The sequence below is a fragment of the Hemitrygon akajei genome, chromosome 8 (genome assembly GCF_048418815.1).
Source record: "Hemitrygon akajei chromosome 8, sHemAka1.3, whole genome shotgun sequence".
Classification (NCBI taxonomy): domain Eukaryota; kingdom Metazoa; phylum Chordata; class Chondrichthyes; order Myliobatiformes; family Dasyatidae; genus Hemitrygon; species Hemitrygon akajei.
Window position 1 is genome coordinate 49,643,835 of NC_133131.1, and position 26,156 is coordinate 49,669,990.

The 26,156-nt window shown below is 42.5% G+C and overlaps 1 protein-coding gene across 1 annotated transcript in view; it reads right to left on the minus strand.

Annotated features, from left to right (window-relative positions):
• spns2 (SPNS lysolipid transporter 2, sphingosine-1-phosphate) overlaps window positions 1-26,156 on the minus strand; it is a 109,016-nt gene that overhangs the window by 72,377 nt on the left and 10,483 nt on the right. The window contains exon 2 of the mRNA XM_073053820.1: window positions 15,244-15,309. Coding sequence (XP_072909921.1) covers window positions 15,244-15,309 — 66 coding nt within the window. The remainder of the gene's footprint in view (window positions 1-15,243; window positions 15,310-26,156) is intronic.

Here is a 26,156-nt window from a genome sequence, read left to right on the forward strand (position 1 = left end):
ATTCACCAGTCCATATCTGACTGTTCAGAATCTTCCACAGGTCTGACACTTTACAACATATTGAAGCACATGCTTCAGGGCAAACTCAAACAAATAATCCTTTTACACGACAGAAGTTCCCCTGAGCTCTATTCCCATCCCTCACTCACACAAAGGTGCCATGATATCCATCCAGGGTTCTTGTAGTGGATACAGCACCTGAGAAAATGGGACCACAAGATACAGAGCAGTATTAAGCCATTTGGCCCTTCGTGTCTGATCCACGATTTCTTCATGACAGACCTCTTTTCCCTCTCAGCCCCAATCTCCTGCCTTCCCCCCCCCCCCCCCCCCCGGATCCCTTCATGCCCTGACCAATCAAGAATCTATCAATGTCTAGGACCAATCATGAAGAACTGGGGTTTTGCACTCAAGTGACCATTCATCCAATCAGCACCAACATTTTGGCATCTAGCAGAGTGCGGGACTTGGTCAGGAGCCTGGAAAGATGGGCACTCAGTGGCAGAGCCACCGATTTTGATCAAACCATAGCCTGAAGTACGACCGAGTCTCAGACAAATCAGAAGGTTGGAGCTGGGGAAGCAGGGGAAGGATTAAGAGGAGAACTTCAGCAAGTGGTCACCTGAAAAATTATTGACTGAAGAACCTGCGTTATGAAGTGAGGTGGGTAAGCAATTGGTTAAGGAACAAGGGTGTTAATCATCCATTTGCACAGATAAAGAATGACTAATTAGTGCTACTGTGCACTGCTTTCACTGAGTAATGAGAATTATGCATGAGAATATCAGTTGTACAGATAGAGGGAGGAAGGGAAAGATAAATAGTTATCTATTGACTCAACAAGCATTTATAAGAAACCCAGTATTATGGAAATCAGAATTTAGCTGTAAATAAAGAAATTAAACTGAGTAATGCCAAGCAGGCTTTATCCCAGATAACATTATATCAAAGATGACAGCCACTTGTTGCAACCGGTCCTCATCACACTGACACAAACCACCCTATATCTCCCCATTCCCACTGCCTGTCTCCTTCAATAATTCCACTTAAAGTTATCAAATTGAAAGGGTATTTGCACTCTATCCTGTTTGCACGGACGCATACATCCTCCACCTCCCATCAACTGACAGCAGTTTTCCTGGGGACTTGCCAACTCCGATCCCATCTTCGAATAAAGGGGATATGGCTCTGTCCAGGAATTCCAGATGCATGCCTGCGCAGATGAAAATATGAGCATCACTTTCACCCTGTAAACTCAGCACCACTCTCTGCCACAGTGGCAGTGTTGAGACTCCAGCGACCAGCAATCGAGGATCCACAGGTAATGGGCAGCCCTCTCTCATACTTTGCAGGCTACGGGTCGGGTCAGAGCAACTTTTTTTTCCAAAACAAGGCAGTTTGCACATTCTCCCTGCAACTATGTAGATTCCCTCCAGATGTTCCATTTCTTCACATGTCCCTAAGATGGGCTATTTGGTGGGTCACAGAAAATTACCCCCAGGATGTCGTTGAGAGGGGAATCTGAGGGAATTGATGGGAATATGCAGGGAATAAAGTCACTGGATGCTGGAAGGTCAGTACAGGCAGTGGTCTGCTTCTGTGATGTATAACTGTGACTCAAAGGAACTTTCACTTCACAGTTATACACCATGCAGTCTCTGAACCAGTAAGTCGTGGATTCAGATCCCACTTTGGAGATCCAAGCACCTCAGTGTCATTCTGTGGATGGGATACACTGATGGAAGGACCTCTTCCAAAGGGTTTGTTCAATGATGGTCCCCATTTGCCCTGTTTGATGTAGAATGGGGACAGCTATGAAACCAATGCAATAAATCCTGACCAATACTTAAGCTTTAACAAAAAAAAACACAAAATCAGAACATTTGCTTGTTGTTCTCAGTGAGATTTTGCTGTGTGTAAGTTCACTGCTGGGTCATAGAGTCAAACAGAAACAAGCTTTTTGGCCCTGTGTCTCTGTCAACCACCAGGCATTTGATTACACTAATCCCAGTTTATTTTCCTCACATTCCTGTTGCTACCCACCCCCCGAGACTCTACTCTTTCACACACTAGGAGCAACTTATAGTGGTCCAATTACCTACCAACCCATTTCCCACACTGTAACACTGTGCACCTGCAAGAGAATTCCTAGAAGCGTGGTTCTCCGTGAACAATTCTATAAACAAACACACAGACCGTGATACTGTCTTTGAGTTGATGTGGGCAAAATTCCAGACCACAAGGCATGAAGTTCACCACACAGTCAATCAGCGACGAGATTTCCTCCCCACATCACAACTGAATTTCTGAAATGACATGCAATCAGCTGATTGATAAGTATACAAAAGCCAAGCATTTGGCGGACACGACACAATCAACAGCGCACTGACGATGTCTCCTCGCGTGGTGATGAAATGTTTGCAAGCTAATTGCCAAGACCAGAGGACAGCTCAACCTCCCGAGCTACACATCTTCTAAATTATTTCCGACTGTGTGCACACTTCAAATGGATTTGACGGGCCAGAAAACACTTGTGCTGAAGCTGCGAAAGGCCCCACAGAAATGCAAGAGGGAAGGGTTAGACTGATCTTAGGGCAAGTTAACAGGTCGATGCAACATCATTGGCTGAAGTGCCTTACTGTATGCTGTAATTCAAGATTCTTTATTCTTATTGGTCAGTACACAACGTAAAGGAAAAGAAAATAATTGTTACCAATGTTCTAATGAAATATAAGCTCTTCTTTCTCAATGCCACCCAGTTTTCAGAGAAGTGTCTTAAAAATGTCATAACCCTCACCTCCCATCCCCTGTTGCAGCAAAGAGAATATATACACTGTAATGTTAGTCACTCATAAGAGCTCTCTACTACTCTTCACGTTCCAGCCAAAGAGGGTGGGTAAACTAATGGAGATTGTTATCCCTTGTCAAATACAAGCTGCAAATCTTGCCTGGGCTTTGAAAGGACTTAGTCACCGTATTCTCAGCTAATAGGAGTTCCAGGAAGAGCCCATCTCACGTATCAGCCGTGGCCAGGTTTGGTGGTGGGATGAGCATCAGTGATCACGCAATTCACAAGTGATCTGCTGAAAATGTTTTTCTAAAAATGTGCTTATCAGTTAGCTCCAGATCAGAGCGCAAGCTGTCTGGGTGTAGTTGCTGCAATCTCTCTCTCTCTCTCTCTCTCTATCTCTCTCTCTCTCTCTCTCTCTCTCTCTCTCTCTCTCTCTCTCTCTCTCTCTCTCTCTCTCTCTGTCTCTCTCTCCCTCTCGCTCTCGCTCTCTCTCTCTCTCCCCTCCGTTGGCCTGCCCTCTTAGGCCCACCACTGGTGGCCATGATTGGGCTCCCGCCCCTTTCTCTGTGAGTTTAGAAACAAAGCGTGCTGCTGGGTATGTGACTGGGTGATCCTTGACCGTCAGTAAAACGGTATTCCCATTCTGGTATCACAACCACACAACAGTTGTATTTTGGTCGATCAGCCCATCAGTCAGCTGTGCGGTCCAGCTCGTCTCACGTTTCTGCTTTCTCCCTGGAACTATCACCTTTCAGATACCTGTTGTCATAACTTTAATGGTTTATGTGTTCACGTTCAGTGCACTTGGCATCATGACACTGGCAATTTCCTTTCCATGGCACATGCATGAGACTGGGAATAAAACTTTGCCCTGGCATATGCAATACAGCTTGCATGCAAGATTGTAATCATACACAGACCCAGCTGGGATAATGCCCCACTGTGAGGCAAGGCAAAACCCAAATGCCTGAAATGCAACATGAAACAAGAGATGGCTTCTGTGGAAACAGAGTCAGTGTTTCAGTCTGGCAAAAGGTCACTAACCTGAAATGTTATTTTCCTCTCCATAGATGCTGACTGACCTGATATCATCCTGTAAATATTGTTATTATTATGACACAAAGAGTCAGTCTTCACAAAATATATTAATTTCATTAAACAGTGGTGAAATAATGTATTAATATAGTAATTACATGACCTCAGGATGTCCCAAAGCACTTAATAGCTAATCACACACTTTTGAAGTGTAGTCATTTTTAATAAGTTGGAAAAGTTGCAGACAACTTGCTCATTGCAATCTCCCAAATAAAACACAATTGTGATCAGATTGTTAGGGGTGGTGGTGCTGATATTCATATAGCAGAGAAGCAGGCCTTTTGACTCACTATGTCCATAATGGTCTTCAAGTACCCATGTAAGCTAATCACATCTCCATCAACTCTAGGAGCAATTTACAGTGGCCAATTGCAGGTGGAAACCAGAGCACCTAGTGGAAAACAATCCCTGATTATTGATAAATCCTATATATGTTGCTGATAAAATTGCAGAGACTTTAAATTGCTCTGATGTAGTTACGTTAAATTAGGAAATGATTGTGGAGACCAAGGCACAGGGGAGGGATCTAGAAGGAAAACGAAGAGGAATCGGGGAACTGATGATGACAGGCAACAAAAAAAAAATCCAGGGGACACTGAGAGCAGAATGGAAATGAATTTGGAAACAGGAGCATCTGTTCCTGTCCACCATCTCCTCTGTACCTGTAGACCTACCAACAAACATGCCATAACAGTTAACCCCACACCGTTTATCCTCCACTCACTAATCTGGTGTGAGATGTTAAATCCATGCCTTAGCTGAATGAAAAAGATCTGATGGTGCTATTTGATCTTCCAGATTCTCTAAGCAATTTTTACTCTTCAACCAATAAATCAGTGTCAGAGAAACCACACAAAAATTACTCAGCAGAGAAAGAAACAAACGTATTGTTTCATGTCAATGACCTTTCACCACAGGACCTGAAACTCTGTTTCTCTCTCCTCGGATGCTACCTGGCCTGATGGAGATTTTCAGAATTTTCTTTTATGTCAGTTTTCTAGCATCTGTAGAATGTTGTATTAGGGAGCTCCAGCATCTTTCCTTTTCCTCTTTCACCGGTTCTTAGTCATTTTCTTCCACTTACATCTTCTCAGTTCCAGATAGATGATCTATAACTTGTGCCAACCTGCACAACTTTCTCCACTACCTGAGCACAGTAACACTTTGACCACTTTGCTCGACAATTGATTGTTAATTTGCTCTTTCTTATAAAATTTCATATAACAGGTGGCCCCCATTTTTCGAACATTTGCTTTATGACAGCTCACTGTTACGAAAGACCTACATTAGTACATGTTTTCACTAGCCAAAGGGGATTTTCGCTTTTACAAGAAAAAGACGCCTGCTTTACTCCAAGAAAGACTACCATGACCGTGAAGCCTTGTGTGTGCAGTTGTGTGCACATGCGTGGGCATGCCGATTTTTTTTCTCCAAATCGATTTTAGCTCGCTGGCTTCCCAATTGTGATAAGTGAAACTACACCATAATTCAAGATTCAAAAACTTTATTGTCATTCTAACTGTACATCAGCTCTGCAAGGCAGAATGAGACAGCGTTTCCCAGGAGCAGTGCAATCATAACATAACAAACGCAACACTAAATAATAAACATAACAATAAATAGTGAAACACAACAGCCACATGTCAGTTAAAAACAAGTTATAAGTGTCTAGTGCAAGCTAAAAGTGTCCAAAGCAGAGTCAGGTAGAGCAGCTATTTAGCAGTCTGACTGCCTGTGGGAGGAAGCTGTTTAGTAGCCTTGTGGTTTTAGTTTTGATGCTCCTGTAACATTTACCTGATGGCAGAAGAACAAACAGTTCATGGAGAGGGTGTGAGGGGACATTAATGATGTACCGTGTCGTCTGGAGGCATCAAATCTGAAAGAGGTCGTGGACAGAAGGTAGGGAGACCCCAATAACCTTCTCTGCTCCCCTAACCACCCTCTGCAAGACTTTTTTGTCGGCAGCACTGCAGCTGGAGTACCAGGTTGTGATGCAAAAGGTCAGCACACTCTCAACCACTCCTCTGTAGAATGTAGTTAAGATGTTAGTGGGGAGTGATACTTGTTTAAGCTTCCTCAAAAAGTGCATCTCTGCTGGGCTCGTTTCACAATCCCAGTGGTGTTCCTGGACCAGGTGAGATTGTCCGAGATCTGCACCCCAAGGAACTTGATGTTTTCCACTCTCTCCACTGTGGAGCCGCTGATGCTGAGGGGTGTGTGCTCAGGCTGAGACCGTCTGAAATCGACGATCATCTCCTTGGTTTTGGTGACATTAAGCATCAAGTTGTTGTCACTGCACCAGCTCTCTAGCTGTTTAACCTCCTCCCTGTACATTGTTTCATCATTTTTGCTGATGAGCCCCACCACTGTGGTATCATCAGCAAATTTAATGCAATATTTCTACTTTATATAGGCTGTATATTTATCATATCATTCCTGCTTTTACTATATGTTTGTGTTATTTTAGGTTTTATGTGTTATTTGGTTTGATTTGGTAGGTTAGTTTTTTGGGTCTGGGAACTCTCAAAAATTTTTCCCATATAAATTAATGGTAATTGCTTCTTCGCTTTACGACATTTCGGTTTACAAACGTTTTCATAGGAACGCTCTACCTTTGGATAGCGGGAGAAACCTGAATTTATATTTAACGCACGGGTCTCTAATGTTACGTGCCTGTGATGCCACTGCAAGTAAGCTTTTCATTGCACGTGTGGATACATGTAATTGTGCAGATGAGAATAAGCTTGGCCTGGATCAACTCTTCATTGATTTAGACAGATACCCAGCTGAACAGGTCCCATCGCTCATCAATCGTGGTCAATATCTCACAGCTCAAGGTCAATGTCCCACCAGCCAGACTCACAGTTCCAATCATTTGGATTAGTATCCCACTGACTAAATTTTATGCCACACTGACCAGAATTAATAGCTTTCCAATCAGGATTAATACTTCACTGATCCCAACAGATAAGGATGCTGCCTGGATTGTAGGATTTTAGTTATGGGGAGAGATTGGATAGGCTGGATTATTTTCCCTGGAGTGAAGCAGGCAAAGACATGACAGAGGAGTAGATAGGGTAGATAGTCAGAATTCTATTCCTGCAATAAAGGTATAACAAACACAAAGGCATAGGTTTAAAAAAGAGGAGTAGGAATTTTAAAGGGGAAATGAGGGGTAGTTTATATTTATACAGAGGGTAGTTGATATCTGGAACTCACTACAAGAAGAAGTGATGGACTCAAATTTTACTGCATTTAAGAGAAGTTCAGACAGGCACTTGAATGGACGAGGCACAAAAGGACAATGACCTGTTACAGGCAACTGGGATAAACGCGGAGGGGGGCAAATGAGAGTCATGGACATTGTGAGCCTCAGGATTCTTTGACACCACATTCTCTGGGATGGATACCCGGCAGTCAAACTCAATGCCCCTCACTCTTCAGGTACAACTACATCCTCACTATCCCAATGCCCTATTTCCTTTTTATTGTGTTGGCACTGGAAGTTGTAAATCTTCCATCATGCCTGCTACTGTTATAGTCTTATTTGCTGTTGAAGGGTTGTACACACTTACAGACAGTGTGAACTATCTCACATTAATCAGAATTAAATTCTATCTCCAGCCTGCCAGACAGCCGCATCAAGCTCAATATGTTTAACAGTATCCTGTGTCTCCAGTGCATTTCCTGCTTTGAGTTGACAAGTTTATATTCGTTTCTTAAGTGTTTATACATTAAGAGTCTGACACCACGCAATGATCCCGATTAATCTTCATGACATGTGTCACTCACAGTGTGAATCTTCATGCAGTGTACATACCTATTTTATATAAATTTAAATTGCCAATTTTGGTGCAAATGTTTACAGGGCTCTGGATTCCTGTAATTTCTAGTTTAAATAGAACTCTTTCAGGCAACTCGTTCTGTTGTCAAGGGCATTTTGAAAGTCTACACAAGCTAGATTGAACAGGAACTTCCAATTGTCACAATGATATCATTTGGAAAATCTAGTCATCTCTGTCCACACTGGCTGCTTCCTGACCAACATTCCTCCACACCAGCTCTCCAATCAGCTTGCAACCTCCTAGCTTTAACCGTCTGCACCCTTCTTTAAAGGGCCCTATTTTCTTGTATCCCTTCCTGCAGACTTCCACCAGCAGCCTCATAATCCACAATGCTAACAGCTGATCTCCAGTGAACACTGTGTCATGAAGAGCTGGCCCCAGTGAGCCTGTAACCTTAACTCTGACCTCCCGAGGGATTTGTTCCAGTGGTGGCTCTATTCTGACAGCGTAAAATGCTGTTGATAGTGAATGGCTGGTATTCATGGTCTGCTAACTATTATTTCACTGATAACGTGTGAACCAGCTATTTAGGATTTTCAGTTCCTCTATCTCTCCCATGTTGAACTCAAATAAATGTCACACTGAGTTCATAATCTGCTCGAATATTTGGGCATCACTAAGGAGAGGGCGCTGACCTGAAACATTAACTTGTTTACCTCCCCTCAGATGCTGACTGACCCACTGAACAATCTGCCTCTTTTATTTGTTTCTCAGCATCTTGCTTTTGAATCAAAAAAATCAGCAGAGAATGAATTATTTGAGCATGAATGTTTCTAGGAAATACTCAGTCATGTTTAACTACCTATCTTTAGTATGAGTATTACATTTACCTTTTACAGGAATACATAAATTGTCTTCCCACAATAAAAGCCTCTCACTCAATGGCAGCAAGACAAAGGAGCTGATTATTGACTTCAGACGGAGGAAACCAGAGATCCATGAGCCAGTCCTCATCAGAGAAGAGAGTCAGTAACTTTAAATTCCTCGGTGTTATCATGCTGGACCCAGCACACACGTGCAATTATGATGAAAACATGGCAGTGCCTCTACTTTCCTTAAAAGTTTGTGCAAATTCGCCATGACATCTAAAACATTGACAGACTTCTTTTGATGTGTGGTGGAGAGCTGGCAGCATCACAGCCTGGTATGGAAACACCAATGCCTTTGAACAGAAAATCCTACAAAAAGTAGTGGATACGACCCAGTCCATCACGGGTAAAGCCCTCTCCACCACTGAGCACAGCAACACAGAGCGCTGTTACAGAACAGCATCCATCATCGAGGACCTCCACCACCCAGCTCATGCTCTCTTCTCACTGATGCCATCAGGAAGGTACAGGAGCTTCTGAACTCACATCACCAAGTTCAGGAACAGATATTATTCCTCAGCAATCCGGCTCTTGAACCAGTGGGGATAACTTCACTCGCCCCATCACTGAACTGTCCCCACAACCTATGAACTCACTTTTAAAGACTCTTCATCTCACGTCCTCAATATTTATTGCTTATTTATTATTATTATTTCCTTTTTGTATTTGCACAGATTGTTGTCTTTTGCACACACCGTGTCCACCCTGTTGGTGCGGTCTTCATTGATTCTATTATGGTTATTGGATTTACTGAGTACGCCGATAAGAAAATGAATCTCAGGGTTGTATATGGTGACACACATGTACTTTGATAATAAATTTACTGACAACTTTGATTGCCGCCTTACCGTTGCGAGTACCCTGTGTGAGCTTGATATCCTGTGTGCAAAAGGGTGAAGATGACCCTCCTTCTAATTTTAAGAAGCATTCACATGATCAGTTTGTCCACATAGGGTCGAAGTTGGGCTTGCAATGTTGAAATGTAGTTGCCTGACTGAGCTCCTATCCGAACACCTGTAGATAGCGAGGCTGGGTCCTGCTCTGGCATACAACAGGGGGCCTCATTTCAATGGAAGCAGCCCGTGCAAGGCGAGCAAGAGAAAATCTGCAGGAACTCTAGCTCTGAGTTAGGCCAAAAGGAAGGTCAAGGGCTGGCCCAGGTCTCGTCACTCGCTGTGCCTGATAAACGGGCTGTCAGTGGCACTGTGCTGGAGCTCAGCCTATTTATATGATAATGGCCTGGCAATATGCTCCTCAGAAAATCTATAACAATTAAAAGCGGTTGACTTAATCACATAAACCAAGGCTCCCTTGGTTCTCTTAGACATCTGACACTTGGTTTGGTAACTCCAGACCCTGCTGCTTCTTTTTAAACCTTTGAATCTGTATTCTGATGAAAGGTCATTGACAGAAATTTTAACTGTTTCTTCTTTACAGGAGCTGCCGGACCTGCTGAGCATTTCCAGCAGTTTCTGTTTTTATTTCAGATTTCCAGCATCTGCAGACTTTACCTTTTTATGGAGCTAATATGGGTAGATAGTATAAAGAGTGGGCCTCTTCTGGTTGGCTGCAAGTGACCAGTAGTGTTCCACAAGGGTCACTGTTTCTTTTCACATTATATGTTAATGATCTGGATAACAGAAGTAATGTCACCAAGCTTGCAGATGATACAAAGATAGGTGGAGGGGCAGGTAGTGTTGAGGAAGCAGGGGGATGTGGACAGATTAGGATGGTGGGCAAAGAAATGGCTGGTGGAATACAGCGAAGGGAATTGTATGGTTATACACTTTGGTAGAAGAATATAGGCTTAGGGAGCAAATTCAGAAATTGGGGGTACTAAAAGACTTAGCAGTCCTAGTGCTGAATTCCCTCAAGGTTAGCTTGCAATCTGAGTCACAGTAAAGAAAGTAAATGCAATGTTAGTATTCATTTCACAAGAACTAGAATATAAAAGGTTGTAATGCTGAGGCCTTATAAGGTATTGGTCAGACCACACTCGGAGTATTGTGAACAGTTTTAGGCCCAATATCTAAGAAAAATTGTGCTGGCTTGGAGAGGGTAGTTAGGAGTTTTTTGAGATTAATTCTGGGAATGAAAGGCATTCATTGGCTCTGGGCCTTATTCGCTGGAATTTAACAGAATGAGGAGGGATCTCATTGAAACCTTCTGAATATTGAAAGAACTAGACATAGTGGACAGGGAGAGGATGTTTCCAGTAGTGGAAGAGTCTAGGACCAGAGGGCGCAGCTTCAGAATACAAGGACATCCCTTTAAAATAGAGATGAGGAGGAATTTCTTTAACTGGAGGTTGGTGAATCTGTGGAATTCATTGCCACAGATGGCTGAGAATGCCAAGTCATTAGGTCTATTTAAACTGGAGATTGATAGGTTCTTGATTAGTAAGAGTGCCCAAGGTTACAGGGTGAAGGCAGGAGAATGGGGTTGAAAAGGATAATAAATCAGCCATGATCTAAAGGAAGAACAGATTTGATGGGCTGTATGGCCTAATTTGGTCCTATGCCTTATGGTTTAAATGGTACAACATTGCTGTGTCTGGGCTTGTCAGTTTCTGTTTGCATTTTTGCTGGCATCAAACCCTGCACCAGTTCCCAAATTCAAGCAACATCCAACTACGATCACACTGATTATACACCGAATGACACAGCCGCTTGCCAAAGGAGTCGGAGTAAAAGATATGGCTGACCAATTGTCGAGCCTGAAACTCCCACCCATTAGTGATCTCCCATGGAACCCACCCTGTTCCATTTCCCATTAAATTGTAGGAACTGAAAGTTGGGTGTCTCCTGTATCAATCTCACGGTCAGGAAACAAGGCACCAATCTGCCTGTACAGTTTCATCACTTGCCATACTGCTGTGAATTCAAATTACTTCCCCATGAAGAAGGAATAATGGTAACACTCCTTGTGAAATTGCAAGTTGGAACGAATGGAACATTTTATTGTTTTGAGTGGAAGTAACCATTGTTGTTCTGTTGCACTGGTAGAATGCCTTTCACATTCTCAGACCACCTCAAGGATACTTTCCGACAGATGAGGGCAATGCAGACTTCAGCTAAAACTGGAGAACTTGCAGGACATTGACTGCCCCAAAAGTCACTTGAGGGAGGTCAAGGAAATTAAGCAGTTCCTCATATGGACCAACCGGAGATCATGTGATAAGACCTCCCAGAGCAAGTCCAACATGAGACCGGATGACCCTGCCCTTCAGTTGCACATTGAGACAACCCACAGGGAGTGCAGCTGTTGGGACAACCTCCATTCCAGGCTGAATCAGCAGTCTGGTGAGGTTTCTCTGGATGGACAATTTCCCACAGTGTGGCCCTTCCATTTTAATCAGTTATTATATAAAAGCACCCCCCGGCATCTGAGTGAAGTGCAAATTGAGTACAATTCATACCAGATATCACCCGGTCTTTGAACCAGGGACATCTTCACATTCAGTGCAGCCAAGGAACAGGATGACTGCAGGTTTAATTTTACACATACCAACTATTTTTTAAAATGTATGCATATAAAAATGTCTGAGTTGCATTGCATCAGTTTAAAAGACATTGATAGCAGGCAGCACCTTCAAAGCATAATCGCAAACTTTGATGCAAAGATTTGTAATGAGCAGCACAATTACTCGTGCCACACACAGAATGAACCTGAAACCAAATTAAGAACAAGTGCTGCAGCCCTGGCACCTCAGTAAGGCTATCACAGAACCTCGGGAGGGAAGAGCTCCAACTCAGCTTGGCAAATTACTACTGCCCTGAGCTCCACAGACTGAGCTCACCCACTGTGAAGGAGCACTGTACTGCCAGTTAAAAATGATAACAGCTTCAGTATCGATTGCTTAAATATTACATGCATAACCAGCAATACAGCTAGCCAAAGTACTGTGTGTGCTCTACTAATCTGCACAGCTTATATCTGTCAATGCCATAGTCCCCGAGCTCTGCCACCTTTGCCATTGCTAACTTTGCACTGACGCTACTTCTGAAACCTGTGATACTGCTCTTAGATTGGACTCTTTGCCTCTCCAGTTGCTGGGGCAGCTTTGAGAGGGCATCACTGGAAATATGTTCAGTGTGCTTTTTGCCTCTAAACCCTCCTCCTCCTCCTCCTCTGATGTCAACCTCCTACTTGCTTTTCTACAAGCTTATTACAGAAAAGATTTATTGGTGAGAAATTCTTCTCCATTTATTAATTTTAAGTTAATGAATGTCAGAAGCAGAATTGACTGATATTACAAATGGAGTTGAATTTCCAGTTAATAAGGTTTAGAGTCATTCAAGACATTGTTGCTTTTGCTGATAATGCAAAATAGACAACAGCATCAGCTTATACCTTGGAAATCATCGTAAAGGAAGAAAAGAAAAGATATAGGAGAGCCAACTTGTCTGGTGTTCACTGTTGCCCAAAGTTAAAATAACAGCTATTTGTGACTGTATCAGCTAACATAGTCACAGGCCAACTGCGTAATCTTCTACTTGCCCATGGAACCCTATGCCTTCTGCAGATACATAGCCCCTGAAACAATGCAGTGCTCTTGACCTTTCCCTGTTGCCATACATGTTATGATTTCGTGTTCTATGCCACACATTTCTGTAAGCATTTAAAACACAATCAGAAATGGAGGAAAAGCTACTTCAATGTTCCCTTGTCTACTTTTGCGAATGGTGCATTTTGGGTACAAGATCCAGCATGGCTGCCTAACACAGGTTTTTGCTGAAATACAGTAGTTCTATGGCATGGAGTGGAACCGACAATCGAAGTGGCGTGTGGTGAGGACGGTGCATTACAAGCTCACATAATATAGATCTGGAAGCCTGATTTCTAATGCTCAGGTTTAAGTGTCATTCAGAATCTGAAAGCAGTACTTCATGGGACCAGCACCTTTGTAATACCTGAATGAATCCTTTGAAACCAGTGGTACCAATCCACAGTTCTGTGCTTTAAGCTTTGAAGTAATGTTTCAGCAATACTGTCTGCACAGACAGAATTTGTTCTGATTTTCTGGACAGTCACTCAAAGGTTTAGCAGTTACAGGTGAAGCCCTGGGTGATATCTCCACGTTATATTTTTGTGCTCGATAACACCCACTTTAGCTCTCCTCCTCCCCTCGCTTCCACTCTTAACCATCCCTTTCATCCCCCCTCCTGCCTGCACCTTTCCTCCCCCCTTGCCTCCACTGCCATCCTTCTCTCCTCCTAAGTTTTACTGGTTCATGTGAGAAACAGGCAGTGGCAAACCCCAGAAGTTCAGACTCGATCCCAGTCGAGTGGCCAGAGGCAAATGCTGGAAAGCTGAAATAATCTGAAGAACCCCAGACACGACATCGAAGCTTCAGCTGATGAGAGAAACATGCAGATTTTTAACTGGCAGCTTGCCTACAGCCTCAGGAGGGGTTCTGAGTATCAGCAGCATATCACTATTAATTGTCCATTTCTTGCGGTATTCAGATTAAGTCCAAGCTTAAATAAGAGAAACAAGATACATCTATTGAATCCCAGAGAGAAAAAAAATAATCTTTATTTTCTCCTCTCTTTCATTATTAAGTTCCCATTTCCTCACGTATAGCTACAAATCTCTGACCTTGCCTTTTATTCGCTCCTCCATAATCCTTCACACAAACACAGGGCATTCCGTGAAGTCCCAGTGCAGGGCTATTTGCATTGAAGCTGCACATTGCAGCTAGTTTAGCATAAAGAATAATTCTACCCTTTTCTTAAAAAGGAGAGTGTGCCTCCACAAGCTTTCACTGCAAACCTACATTATGCCCAAGGAAATAATTTCAACTCCTTTCAATCTGGTTTATCCCTTCATTATTTCTCCCATGCATAACACAGTTTTATTCAGACAGTGATGGTTATGGTGCTGGTTTACATCCTATTCTGAACCTTAAACCCAAGGAGGAAGGGACGCTGTTGGAGTAACATGGGGGGTGGAGAGGTAGCAGAATACATGAGGGGGGGTGGGGGAACAAAGAGAAAAGAGGGAAATAAAGAAGAAAAGCGGTAGGGAGGAAATAACGGCAAGGAGGAAGAGAGAAGGGGAGAAATTGGGAATAAGAAAAAGGTTAACAAGAAGCACTGCAGATGCTGGAAATCTAGAGCAATACACACAAGGTGCTGGAGGAGCTCAGCAGCATCTATGCATGGGTATAAACAGTCAACATTTCAGGCCAGGACCCTTTATCAGGACTCTGGAACATCAGAAACTGGGAAAGAAGGTAGTGGAATGGGAAGGGGGGGGTCTGTGACTTTGTGTGAGGAAATTAGAGCATGATGCAAGCTGCTGGCAGTTGGATTTTAGGATTTCCCATAATCAGTGATTTTCCAAATGATAAAAGTGCTGACAAGAACCCGAAGCACCACTCAGTCTTTATAATGATAGTTATCCACTCTTGTAAAGCCTAAAAATGAAAATCTCAGCTCTTTTCACTCCCAGTGCTGGTTTCCATTTAACATGAATTCTCTAAACAGATTTTGCCCATAACCATGACTTCACCAAGATGACTGATTAAACATAGAGCATCTTATTGGCTAGAGGGCCCACTACTCAGTGCTGGGCTACTGGAGAGCCACACCAGGCCTCTGTAGTTGTCAGACTAACTGGTTAGCGACAGGCCACTAACCTGTAGGCAACAATCCGGATTTGCTGTCGCTCACTCCAAAGTGTCTTTGGATGTCCGCCAATACACCTGGAAATAATTAAGACACACAATTAGCGGCAATGTACGAGGACGGCAAAACTACTAGAAGATGATTAACACATTTGGGACTCTCTAGCGCTAATGAATTCAGTTGATTGACGAAGGCAGTCGTAGTTGAGAAGCCCATTGGTGAAGAAGGGATTCTGCTAATGAAGAGATCGGGGACAGAGCACAAAAGGATTTCCATCACATTCTGTGATTAACTGGACTAACTTATAAAGATGGGCTCAGCCGGTGATTGGTCGTTAAAGCTGACCCCTGACCTGCTACAGTGTTGGAAGGATGACTGGCTTTATCTTAGGTGCCAAGTAGAGTGTGCTTTGAATTTTGATTGGTTTGATCTAGTCCTCGCATTGTTTATAATGCTTGTCAAGGACATTAAGACAGACAAGAATTAAAATATGAAAACTGGCAAAACAAATTAATAATTCAAATATTTTATTAATTATAAATGGTACTAAATTACTTTGTAGGCAACGGATAAAAATTTCTTTGGACAGTCAGAATATAAAGACAGAGTATTCTACAGAGCATTTTAAAATAAATTGCATTTGTCCCATCCAAAATCATAGAGGCAGTGGTGGCCTTCCCCTGAACTGGAGTTGAGTTCCCCCCCAACCCTGCCACTGCTCCTCTCTCCACCCAGCCTACTCTCAGATATAAAGTGCATGGTCCAACAGGTCTGCCAAAGCATCTCCCACATCTGCACCCTCCATTACCTTGAAGAACAAGCAACAGTCTTTTGTCTTCAGGTCATCCTGACTTTGTCAGACGAACTTCAGTGGTTTAACCAAAACTTCTCATTGGCAACTAGGTATGGGCAACTTCGGATCTAAAGACTCTTAGTCTTCAGTCATGAAAGTGTATCCAAGTTATCCTGGTTGATACGCTCTTTAATTTGGCCACTATTCCCAAAGCAACTTTCCTCTTCCCTTCCCTTCCCTTCCTTTTGTACGTCTTGATTTGACCACAGCATCTGCAGTGCACTTTGTGTTTACTCATCCCTTTCTGCCTGACCAACAACCAGTATTCACTATACGTTACAAATCTTTTGAAAAGATCACATCATGTGTCAAGAACTGGTTTACGTGAAGTAGACAGCTCAAAGCAAAATATGGCTAACCGCCCCCACTTCAAACATAGAATATTACAGCACAGAAACCTGTCTTCTGGCCCACTTTGACATCTTAAGGCCCAGTAACTCTCATTCCTTTGCTGGTATTAAAATAAAATTTCAAACTATCATCCCTCATTACCTCAGTAAGAAAGATCCTGATTAACCTGTTGGCTCACATGGATTTTGTGAGGGAACACCTGTGTCTCCACTGAATCCAAATTACAACATACAATTAGCAGGGAGGAACCCTTGCGAGACAGAAAACGTACATTTATTTGAATGAAACCTATCCAAAGTACTTATTTTTAGTTAATCAGATGTCATAAACTTTAATGATTGACAAGATTGACTAAAAAGAGACCTTTTCAGATGAGTGCATGCACCCGTTTACCTCTGGCCTTCTGCCCAGAGTACATCTGTTCCCAGCTGAGGAATGTTTCTGGGCCAGTAAATTGGTCGAAGGCATTGTCAGCGTAAGTAAACTGTACTTAATGTTGCAGTCTGCTTACCATTGCACAAAGTTAGATTTCATTTACAGCAAAAGAAGCAGCCCTTGGCAACACACAACAAAGCCTAGGTGAAACTTATGTACAGGCTGGCAAGTGTTGCAGAAGTGCCAGGCGATATCCACTTCCACAGAGAGAGAGGTTATTCACTTATCCTTGACATTCTACCACCAACAGCATCCTGGGATCACTATTGACTCAACTGGACCAGCCACATCAATAGCACAACTGGTCCTATGACCATTTAGATGGCATGTCAGGGAGGTAACTTGATACTGCCCACTTGCCTGGATCAGTATAGCTCCAATATCCAAGCAACTTTGACATTATCCAGGACAGATCAGCTTTCTACTCTAACACTCCAGCACTTTCTTAAACAATCACCCTTTGCTACCTTGTGCCTAAAATTTACAAGAAGCACTGCAGTTACTTGCCTCCTGGTACTCCAACTGAAACCCAAGAGCTACAACATCAAGGGGAAGGGCAACAGTCCACCATCTGCAGGTTGCCTTTTGAGTCGCGTGCCATCCTGAAATACATTTCCTTCCTCATCGCTGGGTCCATATCCCAGAACTCTTGACCCAATGACACTCTCTACCAGGCCGTCTTAAATAGTTCTCTGAGGTAGCTCAAAGGCAGTTTATGCCCGTGATCTGAACCATGCAAAATGGAAGGCTATCTGAGGAGAAACAACTCCATTACTGTACACCTCACAATGAGCATGTAAATAAATTTGAAACCTATCAACTGAGGAGACTGGGATTATATAGGGGGTTACACAGGTTCATAAAGGCCTGCTGAGCATTTTTAGCGGTTTCTGTTTTTGTCTCAGTTCTGCAGCATGTGCAGTTTCGGTTTTGATTTTCAATTCCTGTAACATCTTCCATTGATATTTTTCCCCATGACTGCTGGAGATTGTAATGTACTTCGACACCATTACCTTTTCTATACAACGCAGAAAGTGTGGAGAGCCATGGGAATTCTTACACACGGCAAGATCCTACATTGATACCAAGCAAGAAGCCGTTTTATAAAGTAAATTATGTGGCTTTACAACCAGGTCATGTATGCTGTTCTGTAGCTGAGACTGGCCATTCAAAGATAGGAAATACAGCCTATTATGTGCCTAAAAATATTGACAGGAAAGATCTTTGAGGTGCTGAAAATAATGGCTGAATTTTGTGCTGAGCAGCTAATGTTTGAATCAGCTCCTTTACTGGCTAGTTACAGGGGAAATTCCACCCATTTACAGTGTTATTGGCTCCAACTTCCACAGCCACCTCAAACCCTTTATTACAATGGTGCTGTCATTTCTATTGAGGCTGTATCACGATAACGTTTTTCCTTCTGCTAAAATGAGGTTTTAAGGGTGTCTCCAAACCAGAAATCAATGCACAGACACTCCTAAGAAAGCACTTACTTGTACCATTCAGCACCTTCTCAGTTTTTTGAAAGCAAAGGGCACTTTCTTAAAAAAATGTAAGTATGAGGATCAGACTGGGAGCGAGGAATCTGGAGAAGTTACACCATCAGAAAGCATCAAAGAGTTTCACTACCCGACTGTCCAAACAGAGGGAGATTGAATGCTCGTCTACAATGGGTGACGGGATGGTGCAGCAGATAGTGCTACTGCCTCAGTGCCAGAGTCCTGGGATCAATCCTGCAGGTTCTCCATGTGATTGTGTGTGTTTCCCCGAGCTGTTCCCATGTCTTCCCATCGCAAAGGTGTGCAGGCAGGTTACTTGGCCACTGCAAGCTCTCTCTTAGCCTGGGTATGAGGCAAAAGAGTCAAAGAGGAGTTGATGGGCAATGTGAGACAGCAGGTTTCTGTTGCCACAGAGACATAAGGGGGAAGGAGAATGAGCCTGATGAACCATATGTGTGTCATAGTAAGTAAAAGTAAAGACAGTGGACCTGACCTTAAAATCCAACATGATTGATGGAATTTATCACCTCATATTTTCCCATGTTAATTGTGCCTCTGAATCAAAAGTATATTTTTCTGCAATTTTGGATTGTTCCAAAATCATAACAATTGTTATTTAAATGCCAACTGTTTTCTTTGAACGAATTGAGCTGCATTTTGAAGCAAATGAAATAGACAATGAAAAGCGAATGCCAGTGTTGCAGAGTGCATTAGGTAGAAAGACGTACAGTCTGCTTAGAAGTTTAAACACTTCAACCAAACCAGCTAAAATTAGCTTTGCTGATATTGTGACCACTTAGAATCAAAACCACTGCAGACCACATTAGGTTTCATCGGTAGGTTCAAAACAAAGAAGAGACTATTTCAGCTTATGTGGCTGAATTGAAGAAATTGTCAGTTCAGTGAGGAGCTTAATGATGCACTAAGAGATTGTTTAGTTTGTGGAGTCTTATCAGGAAACATTCAAAAATGGCTCCCAAGTGAAGCACAACTGACATTTAAAGGAGTAGTTGAAATAGCTGTATCAATGGAAACATCTGACAGAGATACGATTGCATTGCAGTCAGGAATGAAAGTGAGAGTGAACAAAATTGCAACATCTAAACAGAAACCTGCCTGACCAAACAAACTGTGTTACTGTTATGATCAGGTCTCACATATACCAGACCAATGCAGGTTTAAAGGTGAAACTTGTAGGAAATGCAACAAGGAGCATGTCGGACAGACAAAAATAAATGGACTGGACAGAGCAGAGAGAAAGATTAAGAAGTCAGGTTGCAGTTTCAAAAAGAACACTAATCTGCATGCTGTTGATTAAAAATCTGATAATGATGGGAGTGACACCGGATTGCGTAGCCTTGAGATTTACAATGTGAAAACTAACAAGACAACAAGCGTTATGGTTTATACCAGAAGGAAACAGCAAATTAATTAAAATGGAATTAGACACTGGCTTGACTGTTTCAGTCATTCTGCAAAATGAGTTTGAACGTCACTTCACAAATATTAAACTGAAGCTTGCCAATATCCATCTAAGAGCTTACAGTGAAAAAAAAGATAACTCCTGTGGGAGACATTTATACAAGTGAAATACAACGACCAGCAATCCACATTGGGCTTGTACGTAGTTGAAACAGCAATTTGAGGCCATGAGTGGCTGAGACAACTACAACTTGATTGGAAATCCATCCACCACTTGCACGCCACATACCCTGCAATGGCATTAACTAAAAGAGAATCAAGAAAGGTACTGGATGATGCTACAACAGCGTTCAAGGATGGCACTGGAAAACTCAACCATATCAAGGGTAATCTAGTGTTAAATGAAAATGCCACACCCAAGTTTTACAAGACCCATCTGGTTCCTTATACCATCCATAATAAAGTAACCAGTAAGCTAGATCACGTGGAGGCCGAAGGAATTCTTTCCAAGACTGAGTAGAGCCCATGGGCAATGCCAGTTGTCCCAGTAGCCAAGAAGAATGGGTCTGTGTGGATTTGTCGTGATTTTAAGGTCACCATCAACCCAGTACTGAAAGTAGATCATACCCTCTGCCTGGAATAGAGGATCTCTTTGCAAACCTTTCTGGAGTGAAACACTTCAGCAAAGTGGACTTAGCTGAGGCCTACCTACAGATGGAGATGGAAGAAGAGTCCAGGGTGTTTCTCACCATAAACATTCACAAAGAGATTTGTCAGTATCATGGGCTTATTGTTGGAGTAGCATCTGAATCTGCACTCTGGCAGAAAGCTATGGACCAGGTGCTACAAGACTGCCCAGGCATTCAGTGTTACCTGGATGACATCATTGTTACCAATTAGGATGACTTGCAACATCTCCAAAGTTCAGGACAGTATTAAAAGATTGTAAGATTATGGGCTCAGAGCACGGCCCAACTAGAGTGAATTCTTTAAAGCAAACATCACTTAGAGTGGTCACACTATTGATGCACAAGGATTATACAAAAATGCCGAAAAAATTCAAAGAATGGTGGATGCCCCAAGGCCAAAGGGAGTTGCAGTCCTTTTTAGGGTTTGTCAATTACTATGACAGGTCCCTGCCAAACCTGGCTACTGTACTCCACCCCTTGAACTCATTACCACAGATTGGGAAGAAATGGCAATGGACAAAGCAGAGACAAGAGGTAAAAGAAATGGTGACGTCAGCCACTGTACTCTTACACTATGAACCCCATCGTCCAGTGAAGCTGGCCTGAGACACCTCACCTTACGGTACGGGGCAGTCCTGTCACATGTCATGAGTGATTAAAGTGAACGCTCCACAACGTTTGTATCACGTTCCGTTACCACCTTTGCTTTTGCACTGATTTGTATGTGCATAAAAGGAGCTGTGCTCTTTGTATTACTTGGAGTTCAAAACCCACTGATAGCAGTTCCACTCATCATGATATCGTGAATAGAGCTCTTCTTACTTCAACGTCTATGTCTAATTTTATCTGTGATCAACTTTAATCAAATTTCTTTAGGAAATTAATTTCCCGAACACCCCATGTGAGCACCACGTGTGTAGAAAATCTAAGTACACATGTATCCCCGGCTTTTCCTTTCACTTAGTTCCTGGAACTATAAAACACAACAAAGGCACTTACTCTAAAACCAAAAACTGAAATAAAAGAGATTTAAAGTGCTGTTGGACAGAAACTGCATTCACTTCCTGTGGGGATGTACAGGGAAATGCTGGTCTTGCTCTTTTTCCAGAAGAATGGGAAAGTACAGGGAAGTGGGAAGCCCCAGAGGTGGCACCTGGAAAGTCAGAGCTGGACACACCCTGTTCGAGTGGAAGAGGGCAGCAAGGCTCTGCGGCTGAACCAAGGGCGTTCCAGCACTGACATAGCATTGTCCAACACTGCTAGTTGGACAATATGGAAACAGACTTAAAATATTGACAGATCTAATACCTCTCGAGGGTCTGAGCACAATGCCACACCTCTCTACTGCCGGGACATCTATTAGTAGAAGGTGATTCACAGAAATTTACCCACATTTTGGGATCAGATAGACTCCATTCAGTCAGTTAACTCCTGCAATGTTTCATTTATTCATTCGCAAGCCCAGATTTTGACATCAGTTTTTAAAATTTTGAATGATTTAAAGAATTCAAGGAATTGTTTCCCACAGAGCAGGTGAGCTCTCCCTAAACTCCTGGCCAAAATCAATGAACCTATTTCACTGAATCCCACTGATATTGCAGGACATCCTGAGGTATTTCATAGCCAATTACATACTTTAAGAGTTGTCACTGTGTAATGGAAGGAGCGTGGCAGGCAGTATGTGCATAACCATGTCCCTAAAAGAGCAACAAGATATACAATCCAATCGCATGTTTCAGCAGATGCTGTAGGAAAAACATTGCCAGGATGATAAGGAGAAATCCCCAGCTCTTCTTGGAATAGAGCATGAAAACATAGGCCCTGACCTTGTGCTCACTTCCTCCAGTCGTGCCCAGAGCTGTAACCTTCCAGTTCAGCTGGAACGGGATCTCTCACTGAGGTGACACAGTGTATGAATGCCTAGATGCCCTTGGTATTTTGTCCCACATTTGTCATAAACATCAAGAAACTATGTGCCTAATCTGCATAATTTATTCAAGTGTAAGGACTCAATACAAGAGGAAGAGGGAGAAATAAAGCATAAAAACAAGCTCTTTGGTTCAACTCATCCAGGCTAACCACAGAGTCCACCGAGCCTGGTCCATTTCCCATGTTTGGCTGATATCCTGTGGTTAACAGTAGGGGTCCAAGGCATAAAAACGATTTGGACCTTCTATTTGAAACTTTCCTAACCATGAACTTACCCAAATATATATATATATATATATATATATATATATATATAGAGAGAGAGAGAGAGTAACATAATTTCATTCCCAACTGTGTCAGTCTTGAAAAAAGCTCATCAACCTGCGACATTTTTTTCTCTCCACAGATGCTGCCAGACCTGTGAATTATTTCCAGCATTTTCTGCTTTGCTCAGAACTCCAGCAGCTGTTGGTGGGCCATCCCCTCGTCACCCCCAGCAGGAGGGGGCTTGGTCACTCCTGAGACGTTGAGTCCCTCTTGATGCTACAGACGTAGTGTTGCACTGCCTCCTCAGGTGAATATGATACTCCCTGACTGGGCGGATCCTTCTGCAGGGAATGAGATAATGAACCAATCCTACAAATAATTTCCCCAGGGACGGCAACAAGAGCAGGAGGAAATGGCAAGCTGTCATATGACAAGAACAGGGATGCAATATAACGTCCTGACAGTCTGGGAAAGGTGAAAGGGTCAGGTGTGCTGATTTCTGATTAAGGTTGCTGAGGCTTTATTCCATGTCTTGCCCCTGTTGTCAACGCACTGACAAATCACCACACTACAGGGTGACCAAAATAGAAGTGTTTAATTCCTCACCTTGATATCATCTAAAAATTCAACCTCAAAAATACATGAAACAATCTGACAGTAACACGCTGTAAAAAGTAAAGATCTTTGCACCCTCTGCATTTACACATTCCAGCTATTTTTAATGCTTGTCAGATTGAATAAAAGGGAGAAAAATATTAGCAGTGCTTGTTGGGAGACAAGTTAACTGGGTTGTCGTAAATCAAGAGAGATTTAAAAATTATCCATTTAGAGGTACAGCAAACTGTAAATGCATGTCATAACATCCGGCCTACCCAAGACACTACCATCTCACGTGCGTTCCACACCATAAACAGTTAAGATCCTAATAATATGAAGGATTTGAATGGTCTTTCTTTCTAAGGAAGATTGTGTTGACATTGGAGCAACACACACAAAATGTTGGAGGAACTCAGCAGGCCAGGCAGCATCTAGGAAAAGAGTAAACAGTCAACGTTTCAACCTGAAACATCGACTGTACTCTTTTCCATAATTGCTGCCTGGCCGGCCGAGTTCCTCCAGCATCTTGCATGTGTCACTCAGATTTCCAGCATCTGCAGATTTTCTCTTGCTTGTGCTGACATTGACCTTAAAGTGGAATCAAATATTAGTAATAGGAGCGGATTGTAACAATAATCAATGAATGTGAACTTAAAGCAGATCCAGACAGTTGGAGTTGTTGGTGGAAGTAACAATGGAGATTGATTGCAAATACCCATTTGGTCCAGTAGTACCCTCTCTGGAAGGAAGCTTGCCATCCTAACCTGTTCTGGATCATGAGTTCAATCTCACACCAATGGGATTATTCCGATCTATCCAACTACACCATTCAACTGTCCAAGGACAGGCTGCACTCCCATCATCTCAAAGCTCCTGAGCAAGACAATCCATGCAGATGTGTTGGGGGGGGGGGGGTGGTGGGTGGGAGAAGAGTCATCACGATTACCATTGTCTTCTGCACTCTAGTTGCTCTTTCATTGATCCTGTTATAGTTACTATTCTATAGATTTATTGAGTATGCCAGCAGGAAACGAATCCCAGGGTTGTATATGGTGACATATCTGTACTTTGATAATAAAATTGACTTGGAACTTTGCTAACCCCTTATGGATATATGACTGTGTTCGTATAAGCAAAGTATTACCTGTGTTTTTGGAGTATATAAGGAATATTTTTTGGTTTCCTGTGATTTACGTTGAACCTTGTGTCAGACTAGAAATGCACAATATTCCTGAACACCAGAATGGATCCCATCAGTCAAGATACATGCTGTAGCTCCCATTAAACACACCAAATGGATCACAACTCACTGGCCATAGAGAGTTAAAACATGGAACCATGGTTTTCTACCATCAAGTCTGTGCAGACTATGAAAATCTATTTACACCAATCCTATTGCACAGGTTGAACCTTTTTGCCTCCACGCCCTCCCTCAACTTCCCCTTAAGGCTGAACTTTGTAATACAGTCCAAATCGGCCAGAGACTTTGAACAGACTCAGGTGAAACACTATTAACAAAATCAGTGGTCTTGTGCCCACACACTAAAATGTAATTGTTGCTTGGAAGAAAGGCATCAATAAATACTGAGAGTATTTAGCAATTAAATGGTTAAAACACTTTGGAAAAAAAAAGTTGGCAATCATTCAAAGTGACTAGCTCGAGAAGTAGAAGATCTCATTTATCCTTCAATAAATATCTTTAGTTGGATCATTAAAATTAGCTCAAAATTATAATTACCTGATGTTCCCATTCCTAAATCTGAAAGAGCATGGTTGGAGGTGAAGGACAAACGATGCCCTAGCCTCCATGGTTGGAGGTGAAGGACAAACGATGCCCTAGCCTCCATGGTTGGAGGTGAAGGACAAACGATGCCCTAGCCTCCATGGTTGGAGGTGAAGGACAAACGATGCCCTAGCCTCCATGGTTGGAGGTGAAGGACAAACGATGCCCTAGCCTCCATGGTTGGAGGTGAAGGACAAACGATGCCCTAGCCTCCATGGTTGCTGCCTCACCGCAGGAGAAAGAGAGAGCAATTCAGAAAAAGAATTATTAAGTCTGGCAGTCTCAGAGTCCCAGAAGTTCAAGCTATGGCCTGCCCTCAACACCATGAAGTGAAAAGGAAAGAAAGAGGGAAACGCAGCAGAAAACTTTGGAAGGAGATTAGCTGGCACATGGGGATTTACAACCTTACTGAATCTGGGACTTGGGAGAAACCAAACCCAGTCTACTGGACTAAAATGGAAAGTAACATTTATAAATAGAGTAGATGAATAAATTCTGACATGCTGAGGTAAGTATAACAACTGAGTTTGAATCCATGATTGCCAAAGATCTTCAACACTGGCACTTCCTCACCTCCTACTAAGACGGTAGCGCGATATTAATACGCAGCAGCCTCTCCGGACTCTGGATTGGGGATTGCCAAACGTTATGTGGATTTTCTGGTGTAGTCTGTTTTGTCATGTGTTTTTGTGATATCATTCTGGAGGAACGTTGTCTCATTTTTTAACTGCATTGCATTTGTGGTTTTTAAATGACAATAAACTGAATCTGAATCTTTGGTCTCCGTCTGTCTATTGACCTGAGATTGCGATGATTATCATGCAACTTTATCTGCCAGATTCAGAATCAGGTCTAATATCACTGGAATATGTTGTGAAATTTGTTAACATTACAGCAGCAGTACAGTGCAACCCATGACAAATATAGAAAAAAAACTGAATTACAGTAATTATATATGTATCTTAAATAGTTAAGTTAAAATAAGTAGTGCAAAAGCAGAATTTTTTTTTTAAAGTTCTGAGGTAGTGTTCATGGGTTCAATGTCTGTCCATTTAGAAATTGGTTGGCAGAGTGGAAGAAGCTGTTCCTGAATCACTGT